Raw genomic sequence first — 13,790 nt, 5'->3', positions numbered from 1 at the left:
CACACGCACTTCAGGGACCACAAAGCAGCATCCTGTATGATCTGTGTATTTAACCTTAAACTCCTGTCTGAGTGTGTGTCTACCTTCCCAGATGGAGCTCTTTGTAAGGTGAGGACGTCTCACGCTGTGGTATAAATTCAATCCTCTAAACCCAAATATTTTTCCACCCAGAGACATTCAAAACTTGCCCCCTCCCCACCAGAGGAGCGAAAACATGTCTTTCATGTTTGATGTTTATTATCTTTTACTGGTTATTAGCTCTTACCCTTAGCGACCTTGGCAAAAATCACACCAGCTTATCAAGATCTCGCAGATGTGCGCTGAGCACAGGCAGTTAAAGCATGCCTTACTTGTATGGTAAACAGGTTAAACTGATATCTGGACTCAGACCAAAGTAATAAAAGTCCTGCTACCAACACTTTTAAAGTGTTTCTAGGCAGCCAAGCTAGTTTCCATCTTTTATGCTAAGATCTACATTTCCAACTGTACAAACGTCAAGCTCGCTCATCACAGTTTGCCACAAAGCCAGCTTAGCCTCGCTCTGAAAACTAACTTTCTACAGTTAGAGGGCATGAGATGATACCTGCAGCCTATTCAGGTTGCACAGGTAGTCCAAGAAGAAGGTTTTTGCTGCATCTTCCTCAAAGTCTCAAGAGTGTGGAGGAGATACCAGGGCGCAAGCTGTGGCATAGGGCTTTAGACGGGTATCAACCCAGCAGCAGGACAGGTAAACGCTCCTTTGTGCGAGGAAAAACAGCATGAGCACGCTGTTAGACACAGGGTGGCGAGAGGGTCCAACATATTTTTGAGTCGGGATGAGAAATTAATTCAGCAGAATTTAGTTTGTCTTATTGGTGCAGCCCATCTATGCAATCCCTCCTTGCTAGCCAACAGTATCCTGACTGCTGTTATTATGGAGATAATAATCTCGACTGTCAGACTTTAAGTTGGCACAGTGAGCCCTGGGTCGCTCCTGGTGCACGGCCTAATGAGCCCAGTCCGTTGGTGGTTCCTTCACGTTGAAAACATTGGTGCCATTGGCTGGCCCTCAATCTGCTATAGACCTGAATCCAATTGCAAACCTTTAGCAAGTTATACGCAAAATTAGACAACTTGTTTCTTTGTCTGAATCGTGGAGGACACTGTACGCAGGTCACATCAGCGCAGTAGGAAAACAGACACCTAACAAACAGAAGAGGCACTGGCAAAGTGTTTTTATTATGAAGAGACACAGAATAGACCATTTATGGAAAAATAAAATGTTTAATGTGTATAAAAATAACAGACATTCAGAAGAAACGAGCTGGAGATGTGACAATAACATCGAACTGCTCACCGTTTACTGGACAAGAAGAGACTTTAGCTTTAAAAAAAAAAAGAAAGAAAAAAAATTCTACAAAGCCTTCAGACGGTCATCTGCACTCACACTTTGCTTTGACACAGAACAATCTGATTGGCAGGAGAAAAAAAAAAAAAGATTGTTTCAGATACACCTGCAAAAACAAACTGCAGTGATATCAGATTTTGGTCCTTCTTAAGAGCCATATCAGATCTGCATGTTGGCTAATACCTTAATTTCCCCTGTGTTCACCTGATAGATCAAAGCACATATGGACATTTCCCTTCCTGTTTGGTAATCTTATGAAATGAAGCTGGCTGTAGTCCAACAGGAAAGTCACATGTTTCCACATAGAGATCGTTTATAACAACAAACAAATGAAGAAACTTCCCCTATTAAAATCAGACAGATTAAAACAACCCCACCCCGTTCACGTTTTATGAAAATAAGCACACATACACCACCCTCTAGTTTACTGGCCTTATTAAAACTAGCAATGGAGTTAGCATGCAAGCTTATGCGATACAACAACAATTGATTCTACGCTAGCTTTCCGATTCAGATGTCGAAGTTTGACATCAGAGATTTGTTTTTATTCAGCGTCACTCAAATCATAAGCAAAGTCCATTAACCGAATCGGCGTGAAATCACTTTACAGTTTTATTTTGGCTCCGATCAGGCACGTTGTTCACTACTGACGTGCACGTGAACACGCGACATTCACCGCAGTAACACTGTGTTAATCAGCTTCAACGAGAGGGAGTTTTGAGGGAGTTATGGCCACGAGGAGCCAATAAGGAGTGCGGACGGGCATAGAAAACACACACAAAACAACAACAACAAAAAAACAGAAAGCATCCAGCCTTGACGAAGTCGACAGACTGAGAACAAAAGTACCAGCTGAGTAATACATTAAAATCAGTGTTTAAAAGAGAGAAAAAAAAAAGGTACAAAACATTTTCCTAGAAAAATATATTGTTAAATGTACAAGACATGCAAGTTAGAAATAGATAATGGACCAAAGACACAACTCATGAAAACAATCACAGACAAATAAAAGAAAAGACACAGTTAACCCTGTAATATCAGCATTCAATGTTTAAACTTTAGATGTTCAAAGGAGACCCGTTATGCTCTTTCACTGCTCCATGTTTGTATTTCTTCTCATTTGATCGTCTACCTAAAATAACCTGTTTGAGCGTTTGTCTCTTTAAGGCTTTGTGAAATCCTTCCTTCTGATTGGATGCCCTAGATATCCCCCTATATGGAGCTGAGATGACCATATAAGGGGATATCCACTCTCTGACATCATCACCATCCATGAGTAGAAAAAACACAACAAAACAACCTCTGAAACAGTGAATGTAGAGCAGTGTGAACTTTTAACTCTGCATACACTTGTTTATATGAGCACCCACAATTAAACCTGTAAGTATATGAGAGAATTTAGAAGCATAACAGGTCCACTTTAATTTTGTCTCTATTCAACACTTCATCGTTCAAATGGGAAGCAGACTCAAAACCACAGGAAGGAACAAAAAAAGAACTCAAAAATCAAGACTGAATCAAAGTGATTGTTCACTGGTTCTTTCAGAGGGAAAAAATGAACAAAAATCCCCCCCCCAAAAAAAACAAACAATCCACCGACTGATAATCAAAATCAGCCTAACTGGGGGGAAATTTTGCTGGTTACCACTTAAAAAATAAAATTGAGGAGCTGGTTTGTGTCAGTTACAAACAAACTGAATTCAATTAAAATGGAGTAAGACCCACAAAGTAAATTTGATAATCTCTATTTTACGCAATCAATCTTGATTATTTGCTATTGCTTTGTTCATCTGATGCAACCCTACTCCTGCAGGACATGCATGCTAGAATATGAGTAACTTTAAGAGTCTGACAGTTTGTAATAACATCATATTTTTCCCTTTACTACACAGACGTTTCTCTACTGGTCATTGCAGCAGAGTGCTGTGGCAAACAGCTGTGCCACATTTCAAGAAAATTCCCTAAAGACGATGAAACAAAACAGCTGGAGCCGCAATAGTAAAGAAGGAGGACATAACGTGCGCACTGGCGGAGATTGTCTGGACTAAAGCGTGAAAGACAGGGGCGATTTTGTTATTCCAATTGGTTCCTCTCTGCAGGTTGAACATCATTTCTTACATAAGCCACTGTTAGTAAGGTTTCAAGGCTCTCAACACGACAGCACAGATCTGACGCACACCGTACCGATACGATTCACAATCACAGGGAAATACAACTCTTCACTACAGTCGTGCTATCAGGATTCAAAACTGAACGCATGCAAACTGCTTGCCTTAAGTCACTAAAAAGTAAAGGATATGTTAGCAAAAACGTACACATAAACCAAACATATATATATTTATATATATTCATCTTATTTATCTCCATTTTTAAACCATTTGTATTCAAAATACATTAATTTCTTCAAGTTCATGTTCAAACCTATGAAATCGTCTTTGGTCAAGAAAAATATCTTAAAATCTACAGGCTATAAATGTTATTGTACAGGAATGAAACAAAGGATCATGTAACTGATCAAAATGGGGAAAGCTGATACCAAGTATCCAATCATTTTCTATTTGGAGTGCTCCAAATATTTAAAGTGCTTTTGCATTATTCCCTCAGCATTTGATGTGAAAGAAACATCCGTCAAAGTAAGGCAGACCGGTTTAAATGTTCTTTGAAAATATACATTTACATTTGTTCAGGAGGAGGAGAAAAGACTGAAGTTTACGGGGGGGAGGGGCCTCCAGATTGGTGATTAGGAATCAACTGTAAAGACAGATGTTCACAGATGAGAGGAGAGCATCATTACAGCTGTTCGTATAAAACTCTGTGAATAAAAGAAAAAATTAGCAGCCTATTCACACACCATCTAATGATGCCCATTTCACACAGCTGTACGTAAAAAGGGGGACATAAGTTAAGACACGGATAGAATCTGTGACCTTCACTGCAGAGGACGGGGAGGAGATGAGGCAACATACTTCAAAAAAAAAGAAAAAAAGAAAAAACACCTAAGGGTTCATTCCTTTCGAGGATGAAGGTGCGATCCTGGTCAAGCTCACAAGCTTGTTCTGGCTCCCCTTCTCGGGCTGTCACTGCTGTAGTGGACTCATGACATGTGGAGGTCAGGTGGCGTATCATTCACCTGGTCGCACCTTTTCTCACTGGCACAGCTCCTGGGGCTTCTAATGGACAACGTAGGCGCTTTGTTGTGATGCAGGCGTGGCTGCTTTTGGACCAGATCGCCCCAGCCAGGTTAAGAGGTTTTTCCCACTATGGGGTTGTCACTGAAACGGGAAGGAAGACAAAGATAATGAGTAAGTGATCTTTCTGAGAGTCCTGGGCCACAGCTGTAATAAAACATTAAAGTTAGGGCGTTAGTCCCTTAAGGTCAAACTTTCTTTTGTTATTTCTGCAAGCTTCCCAGCTTTACTTTTAGTGTCCAAAACTTTTGAACTGATCCTCAGGTGTAGCGGAGATCCAGGTGTTCGTCCTGGATCATCATTATCATTATAGGGCAGGGATAGAGGGGCCATAGTCAGAGCTAGGATTAAGGTTTGGCTTTGCTGTGTGACGTGATTGTGTTTCCATGTCGAAAAACTATGACATCACAACAGTATTAATGGTCCCTTGCAGTATTAAAACCTGGACCAACATCGATGATGATGATGATCCAGGGACAACAACAACATGGGGATATCAGATGCTGCCCTGTGCACCTGTGATGTCCTTTGCAGGGCTTTAGATCACAACTTTAGCGTCTTATTTTGAAAATTTCCCATTTTTCTTTGCCATCGTGTTCTGCACTTCCTCTACCAATTTAGATCACATAGTCCTAACTTTCAGCATCCACACTGCAGAATGTGTTTTAGTATTATTAATACGATTTCCACATCATTTACCGTCACTGCATTATATACTCATACTGCGTAAAACTGGTGTATTGTAATAATGTAACATGGAGACTTACAGGCTGCCGTACTGCCGTACGTCATTCCTGCTATTGTGCTGCCGCTGCAGCTCCTCCATGATGTTTCGGAGCTGTTTCAGTGTGTGAAAGGTCTCTTTGGGTTCCTGAATGGTGAACTTTGAGTATTCCTCCGGCTCTCGCTGGGGGCCCTGATACACTGCCAAACTGGCACAGGCATCTGTGGAGAGGACAAACATTACAAAGTGCAACTTCAAGTGCTCGGAAGTGAGATGGTGAACACGAAGACGGCAGGAAACAAGTTTTTATCTACGCGACGATATAGTGAAGTAACAGCTTCATTAGCAGTATGTGCAAAACAGTTTACCCTCGCTCTTTTACACAGACACCAGAGTGAAAGTAGAAAAACTGAGATGGCAGACTGGGTGTCCGAGGTGTTCAGCCCAATGGGGAAAACCATGTGATACAAAAAAAGGAGGCGTGTTTAATAGTTTGTATGAAACGTGGATGCAAACAGTGGCCCTGAGAGGTCAAATGCACTGCAAGAAAACACCAGTACATAGAAAAACTCCTGCAAAAGCACATAAAACACAAGAAAAAAAAAAAAAAAAATTACAAAACAAAACGGAAGTGTTTTCCTCCTGTAAGCGCGTCCCAGTGCAGTCCGGTGCATGTTTTGGTTTCTGTCACTTCCACAGCTCGTCTGTCCTGTTATTGTCTCCCTAGAAACACTTTGTTGTGTTTTGTTTCTTATCTTGCAATCCATTTGTCCTCTCAGAGCCACCGTAGATTTAGCTTTAAGGTCAGATGAATGAAGCCTGTGTAAAAGTGCCCTAAGTTGGCCACCAGATGGCGATAGCTGTGTCTGTTAAAGGACTTCTGTTACTAGACAAGTCTGTGGGAAAATGTTTATTGAGATAACCAAACAGATTCCCGATGACTTTATGGGCTTAGTCACTCGTTTTGGGTCACACTGAATAATAAATTAAATCTATGTTGTAAAGTTTGGCGATACTGTGTTTGAGGAGGATTATCTGTGGGATGGTTACCAAATGCTCAGCAACAGATGATGTCACAGTAGCTACGTGACCATTTATACTGTCTGTGGTTTTGCTTTAAGATGTTGGTGCTCTAGTGGTCCTGAATTAGACCAACTTCACCTCTAAATCACCAGATGAAGGCTGAAAATGAGTTGTCCCGCCACACTGGAAATTAAAAGTTTTGCCCTCAGTGGTTCGTGTGAAACACACCATAGTGTGGAGAATGAATGAATTTAAAACCTGACATCTTCATACGTTGATTGCTTTGATGGCTGATCCCACAAAGGACAGCTGCTGGTGTTTTAAAAAAAAAAAAAAAAAAAGCTCGCAAATGTCTGAGAGACAAACACCAGCTGATCTGACCTCACTCTGCACAACACTGGGCCTAATGTATACATAAGGCTTGTAGTTTTATACGATTAAATACCCTAAACTGAACGTCATATCATGAGTCAGCTGCATTTATATGAACCATACCCTGCTCTCTCTAATGAAGCATTTCTGAAAACGATGCTGATACTGACCCTCCATGCTCTGAAGCTTTGTGTCGTTTGCTGAGAGGAGTGAGAAAATTCTCTCTGCTTCTCGGTCACAGTCTATATCCAGCTGCAGGTTGGCCAGCATGGTGCTGAAACAGGAGAGAACACAAGTGTAGAGAAATCTTTGCAGGAAAAAGCAGCAAAAAAAGGAAACTCACAAACTAAGAAAAACAACGTAAATACATGCATCTCTCCACACTCGCACACATCACTTACACTACAGACGTTAGCATGAAAGTGCACCATCTGACTCATCTTTGTAAACTTGCTAAACATCTACAGAGGCGGTGAAGAAGATCGACAACATCAGAGCAGCTAAATGACAGTCCTCAAAGTCAGTAGCTGATAAATGAAATCAAACACTTCTCAATTAAAGCTCAGTTTAGTCCCTACAAAGCCTCTTCCTTATTGAAAACTTCAAACTTAACCTGCTTTGATGCCACGCTGAAAAGACTTTTCTTTTTTAACATCATATAAAAATCAGCACACCTGAAAAATCCTGCTCTAGAAGTTTTCTATTTTCCATTTGAAATGTCCTCATAACAAGAGAGAATGATTAAAAGGTTAAGGTTTGCTCGTGAGCACCTACACAGTCAGTCAAACTTAAGACCAGCAGGCAGTTTTATTAAGCGTTTATTGTGATCTGCAACACACGCCCCACGTATGGCAGCGAGGGTACTGAACCATTCCCCCCCGCCCCGCCCCTCGCGGTGGTGTTGATGTGGAGGAAAAACTCACGTTGTGCAGGGCTTGCAGCCTGGAGCGTTGCTACTCAGGCTTTGGCAGCACTGCCAGGCCCCGCTGGTGTAGTTTGACGGGTGGAAAGTGGCCAGGCGTCCCTCGTTGCAACGACTGACCTGGCTCAGGACCTCCAGCCACTCGCTGGCTTCCACACAGTTTCCAGCCTGGACGTAAAGAGGCTTCTCAGAGTGGACCACCTGAAACATCTGATGCAAGAGAAACAAAGTAGTTAAACTATGATGTGACCGTTTCGTTCCCATAAAGGTCATTCTGAGCGCAAGAAACAAAGCGCCCCTCTACACCAGCAACAACAACATTGTCATTTCTGTACTTCATTTGAAAGTGAACGTGCCCATGAGACCAACAATGCGCCGTTTTCACTGTTAATAACAACAGGAGGAAGTGACACTGGCACTGACGTTTCCATTTTAAACGGGTAATACATGAGAAGTGATGACGGGGCCATGTGAGAGGGGGAACTGGCTTACATTTTTGCGGTTAAAGGCACTTTCATCCACTTTCTCCACCGCCCGGATATTTTTGACATTAATGGTGCGGTCGGCATCTTTCCCTGGGGAGAACAAGTCATTCTGTTAGGTTTACGCACAAACAGCCTCCAGTCTCAACAACATTACCGTTTAGCTTAAATAATGAGCAGAAGAAAATAAAACATTTTAACTTCTCCTATGAAAGTAAAAGCTGCAGTTTTTGAACAGATTTTTTGGGAAATTCCTTGAAGACTTGAAGTTTTATATTCCTATCAACTGGCTCCAATGATTGATGATCAGTCTTGTTTATTATCACACCCTCTCTCTCTGACAATTTACTGAGCACTCGAAACTTTCCTTAAGTATCACAGAAAGGCAGTATTTACTCTGCAAAGCCCTCAAAACATGCATTTCATTAATCAGCTGATGCAAAGTCAACACGCAAGTAATCAACACAGGAAACTACAAAAACAAATCAGGTCATTGTATATGCTTATTGTCCAGTACTTTAAAAGGCATAAACAGAAAAAAAGTGCTTGTATGAATGGGTGAATGAGGCAAGTATAAAGTGCTTTGAATACTCAGTAGAAATGCACTATATAAAAGAACCAGTCCATTTAATCTCTTAATTTTATAAGTAATATACAAGTAATTACTTTAGCTCCATCTAGTGCTAGTATCGGGAACTTAGCATTGCGTGTAACCCGTGCATACGTGTTTGTCTCATTAGTTTTCATCACATTCGAGTATGAGATTACAGTAAACTGGTCTCACCTTTATGTTTGTGGTAGGAGAGCTCCCTGTTGGTCAGTCTGAGCCACCTCTTCTTAAACGTTTTCATTCCAGGGGGTTTTCTCCCCTGAGCACGTTTCTGTACTTCCCTATAAAAGGACAGGCTAAGGGTTCAAATCTGAGCTGATTTACTTAAGGCAAAAAAAACATAAGTACAATTTATTACTTCAGAGTAATCTTTATGCTCAAATGATGTAATTAGAGTCTTCTAACAGGACATAGTGAACGCCCTCAAACGGTTATCGTGTCATAAAATTCACTTGTTGTTTTATGCCTACTCTCAAGGCTTCTTTATTACCAAGTGAGAGTTCTCAGTTCTGCCCAGACTTGAACTGAACACTCACCCCTCCTTGAGAACGACAGCGTCTTCCAGCCCACTGGACTCCTTACTGACGTTGGAGGAGATTTCATCCAGAAACTGGAAACAAAATGATAACAGCCATTAGAAATGATGAATCCTTTTATAGACCTTTATGTGAGTATGTGAGGGGGGGAAAAAATACCTTTTTAACTTTTTCGATACACTTCTCTTCCTGGAATGATTTGAAGAAGTCATACATATAGGTTTCTTTAAAACTGGACTAGAAAGAGAAAAAACAAAGTGGGTTTAATTAGCATAACAGGAAAAAAAAAATGCATTTGGAAAGTGCCTCTGTTTGTCAATTACTATAAAGTGGACAACACGTAGTTCACACTAGAATTTCAGCAATATAAATCTTACCAGCTTTTTTGACAAGCTACCCCAGCTGCCGAGAGTCTGAATGGTTTTTGAGATGAGTGTGAGCGTCCGGGAAATCTCGGGATCCTGCAGTTACAGAAAATGTACAACGGCACCGAGGTTAACCGACTGAGAACGTAAACTGCAAACGCTCACTGGTCATTAGCGCTGAGAGTGGGTGACGTGTACTTACAGGATGATGGGAACGCAGTTGAAAGGAGTGAGGAGAGAGAACAGCGACAGCAAAAAAGCGCAGAAACACAAAGCTGCTGACGGCTGAGTACTGAACATGTGGGTCGCCTGTGGAGAGGAGAAAGAAACACCTGAGAAACCAGCAAATTCAATTCAATCGGCAAAAAAAAAATGGCGTATAAAATAGAGATATTTTATACGAGAAAAGCTCAAAACTGTCAAAATAGACCAAAACCTCAGGAATGTATCGAGCACCTTGCTGAATCTATGCCATGAAGAATTAAGTTAGCTCATAAGGCAAAGCAAAGGTCCAACCCAGTAAAATCAAGGTGTATGCAAAGAAAAGACTGGTGAGTGTATATATAAATATACCAAATATCATTTGGTTTAATATACTGCTGTGGACTACTAAGGCATTTAGCCAGCAGCAACATCGCAATCTGCTAAAAGCCCGGCATAATGACATTTACGTCACAATTTACACACCTGCTGTGGGTGTGCATATAACCTTTTGTCACAGCAGTTTTTCTTTTTAACACTGGCTCTACGTTTTACCTGGAAAGCGTTTGCAGGCCAAATGCCTCAGAGACCTGAAGACGTCACACATTAGTGGTGGGCAGTTAGAACTTGACTGGGTGATGGAGGAGAAGACTTTCTGGACGTAACCCTGCAGGTTTTCCTGCACAGGTAAAGTAAAAAACGCACAACAACTTAGCATCACTTTAAAATGTTTTAAACAGAAGCTAAAAAGTGGATAAACACTTTTTTCGCAGTTTTACGACAAGCAAAGCTTCAATTAATCCTGTTACAAGACTGATAAATCTAGTGAGATGGGTGCACTTACCTTGTTGACCTCTACATTGTCACCTTCCTTTAGTTTAATAGGGTCTATCTCACAGGTTTTGTTGGATTCACAAATCTGTTAAAGATACGAGGGGGAAAAAAAAAAAAATCAAGCAAGCAAACAAAGAACAATTAGTACAAACCAAATCTTTAAATTTCAAGTGAACAAGAACTGAGATTTGCTGCTGTGTGGAGCTGCACGTTTATTCAGATTTTCTTGAAATTGGAGGGACACCAGCTGGACACGGTGAGTGAGAGGAGGGACTGAAGGCATTTTCAACACCAGCTGTGTCTTTTTGCTTTATGTCAAAGAACTCAAATTAACTAGCAATTGTAAGTCACAGATAAAAGAAAAGACCAAATACACAATAATGCACACTCTGTAGATACAGTTGCAAGAAACTGTGGTAATTACAGTGGCCTTCAACCTGTACATCTAGACCAGTGTCAACAAGCCAGACAGGATTAAAAAAAAAAATTACAGTTTTAAAACCGTTTAAAGGAAAATACCCTGCGCCTATCCAAACCCTCCAATTACATCTGCACATCTGCAGACTGAGGCTGAAGGGCAGATGTTTAAGTGGATTTTTCCATTCTAACCCCAGTGATTCATGACTATTCTGGCATCGACACAGGATGTGTGTGTGTGTGTGTGTCTCCTTTTTACTCATACCTCATCTATTACAGGCTTCAAGGTGACAGATAGGTAATTCTTTCCCACAATCTTCATCATGTCATCGATGCAGCGCGTTGCCAGCGAGTTGCCACGGAATATAGTGTTAGCCTCCCTGTATGGACACAGATATTCCACAGACACCAATTAGACTTTATTTTGTGACTAGAATTTTTATGAAGTTTCAGAATCAGACCGTCTGAGTCAAGACGAGTAATTAAAACCACATTCACTCTTGAAGCTCTATTGTATTTTAGAGCTGCTTCCTGTTTTATTGCATTAGTCATAGCCAGAAAGTTGAACTGTTTGTTAGGGAAAACACAGCGTGACTGCAGTGCAGTAACATCTGTTTGCATGTTTCTATCCGGTGTATCTACTTGGCTTGGTGTAAAAAGGTATGTGCCAGAGGAGTACTCACTGAGTGTTGTCCAGCTCCAGTGCTGCCACAGCAGAGACAAAAGGCACGAAGCGATTGTTGTGGAGCAGCAGTCGGACCATCGGCAGAACGACCTCGTATCGCTCTCTGCAAATGTCCCCCAGGATGTGTGCTGCTGATGCTGAGATGGGCTGAAGAAGGGTGAGAAAAAAAAAGTGAAAAGAGAAAAGACAACAATATCGATCTCTGCATCGTCTCAGTGTGGAATTTTCTCATCAGGATTTGCTTCGACTTAAAGCGTCTGTCTCACCTTCACATCTGGGGATTTGAGCAGCAGGGTGCAGAGTGGCGTGTAGCAGGCAGATGGCAGCACTGTGTCTTCTATGTAGGTCAGCTTCAAACGCAAGGATCCTAAATCATCAGACTTGGATTTGTTGCCGTTCCCTTTTGGCTGAAGGAGATACCTTATGGGTGACAATAAGAGAAACAACACATTACTGTGCTGTGACTAATGAGTCATCCTCTGAACACATGGAACCTGCGACTTATCACATAACCAAGACAGAAACCAGATAACTGAGAACATGTGTGTCAGTCACAGACAGCCTGGACACTTTCATAAAGTATTAACTCTACAACACAACCCACCTAAGATTACACATAATTTAAAAAAAAAAAAAAAAAAAAGCTGATCCTGCTTGTTTGATACCAACTGTTTAACACATCACAGACCAACTGTACCAGAAAAAAGCAGCAAAACGAACACTGAAGCTTCCAAAAACACTTTGCAGGACAGAAGAAAGCATCTTCATTTGTCAAAATGTGCTTTTATCCAATGTCTTACCTAAATATATGATGAGTTGTGCACATATACTCATGCAGAATACAGTTGTCTGAGTCAAACACAGAGTTTAAACCTGCAATATTTTTTTTCACCCCTCCACAGCCAATTGAGGAAAGTGGAAACAAATTTTGAACAAAACAGCTGACATGTTATTATCTTCGATGCAGATAAAGATCGAGAGCTGCTTATTTGAGCACGCAGCGGTTTACATCTGGTGTGCATCCATCCAGTTAACTTAAGACTTCTTAGCTCTTTGTTTTAATGCACAAACTTCTAGTAGAGATGCCAGATTGTTGTACATGTACTACAAAATTGTGGGAGCGCCACACCATCTGAGCATGGTATGAAAACATAACTAGCAGGACAGCAGGAATAAATAACAGACATGAGGAGTATATACACAAAACAGGAGGAAGGGGCACAATACAAAGTCACACATTAGAGGACAGGGTTGAGAAAGTGACGAGGGTTACATAGGCCATGACTGATATTGGTGGGTGTGTGGGTGGCAGGGATAGGGTGCGGTGTGGTGGAGGTGGGAGTGCTTGTTTATAGTGGGGGTGGTCCAGGCAAAGAAGCAGCTTATGACCACTAATAATTAATAATTAACAACTAACACACTCTCCCATTTTCATAAATCAGTAACAGCCAGTTGAAACAGCAGATGAAGTAACAACAGAGATGCATGAGATCCTCAAAGTGGGAAAATATTAAAAAGACAAACAAAAAAAACGCAACATTGAATCAACCAGGAACTGCAATCAGCCGATTCCCAGTGTACTCAGCTCGCACCAGTGACCCTCTGACAGCCTCACGTCTGATTACAAGACACTATATCTCATAAATACATAACATGTGCACAGTGGTATATTCACAGCCACAAGCTTACACGGTGTTAGCACAGATGGTCTCAGCTCTGAGTTCGGCGACAAAGTTCTCCAAAGTAAACTGCAGGGGGACCACCACGAAAACGATCCTAACAACAAACCTAACCAGACACTTAAATCGACCTAACTTAAGTGAACAAGGACAAGTTTAAGAAGGTAACAAAAGAAAAGTGGTTGAACCTATCCAGAGGTCAGAGCCAGCCAAGAGTCGGCAGCTTCGGTATGAGCAGAACGATTAAAGCAGTTAGGAGAAAAATTATGGAGACGGGGGAAAAAGAGACGAGAGTTGATCTCCGGTTATCTAGTGAAGTTATAAATATATTGGAAAATTATGGAAGTACCTGACATTTATTTTGT

At 41.2% G+C, this 13,790-nt stretch overlaps 1 protein-coding gene across 1 annotated transcript in view; it reads right to left on the bottom strand.

Moving 5' to 3' along the window:
• Positions 1–1,199: 1,199 nt before the first annotated feature.
• rasa2 (RAS p21 protein activator 2) overlaps positions 1,200–13,790 on the bottom strand; it is a 31,701-nt gene continuing 19,110 nt past the window's right edge. Inside the window, exons 10-24 of the mRNA XM_082503189.1 lie at positions 12,013–12,166; positions 11,745–11,893; positions 11,327–11,441; positions 10,655–10,729; positions 10,366–10,489; positions 9,812–9,918; positions 9,622–9,705; positions 9,404–9,481; positions 9,245–9,318; positions 8,883–8,989; positions 8,109–8,191; positions 7,618–7,826; positions 6,865–6,968; positions 5,343–5,520; positions 1,200–4,659 (exon numbers count right to left, since the gene is read on the bottom strand). Coding sequence (XP_082359315.1) covers positions 4,629–4,659; positions 5,343–5,520; positions 6,865–6,968; positions 7,618–7,826; positions 8,109–8,191; positions 8,883–8,989; positions 9,245–9,318; positions 9,404–9,481; positions 9,622–9,705; positions 9,812–9,918; positions 10,366–10,489; positions 10,655–10,729; positions 11,327–11,441; positions 11,745–11,893; positions 12,013–12,166 — 1,672 coding nt within the window. The 3' untranslated portion in view covers positions 1,200–4,628. The remainder of the gene's footprint in view (positions 4,660–5,342; positions 5,521–6,864; positions 6,969–7,617; positions 7,827–8,108; positions 8,192–8,882; positions 8,990–9,244; positions 9,319–9,403; positions 9,482–9,621; positions 9,706–9,811; positions 9,919–10,365; positions 10,490–10,654; positions 10,730–11,326; positions 11,442–11,744; positions 11,894–12,012; positions 12,167–13,790) is intronic.

Source organism: Aulonocara stuartgranti (genome assembly GCF_965226115.1).
Source record: "Aulonocara stuartgranti genome assembly, chromosome: 14".
NCBI classification, from domain to species: domain Eukaryota; kingdom Metazoa; phylum Chordata; class Actinopteri; order Cichliformes; family Cichlidae; genus Aulonocara; species Aulonocara stuartgranti.
This window is presented reverse-complemented; position numbering and strand designations above follow the sequence as displayed.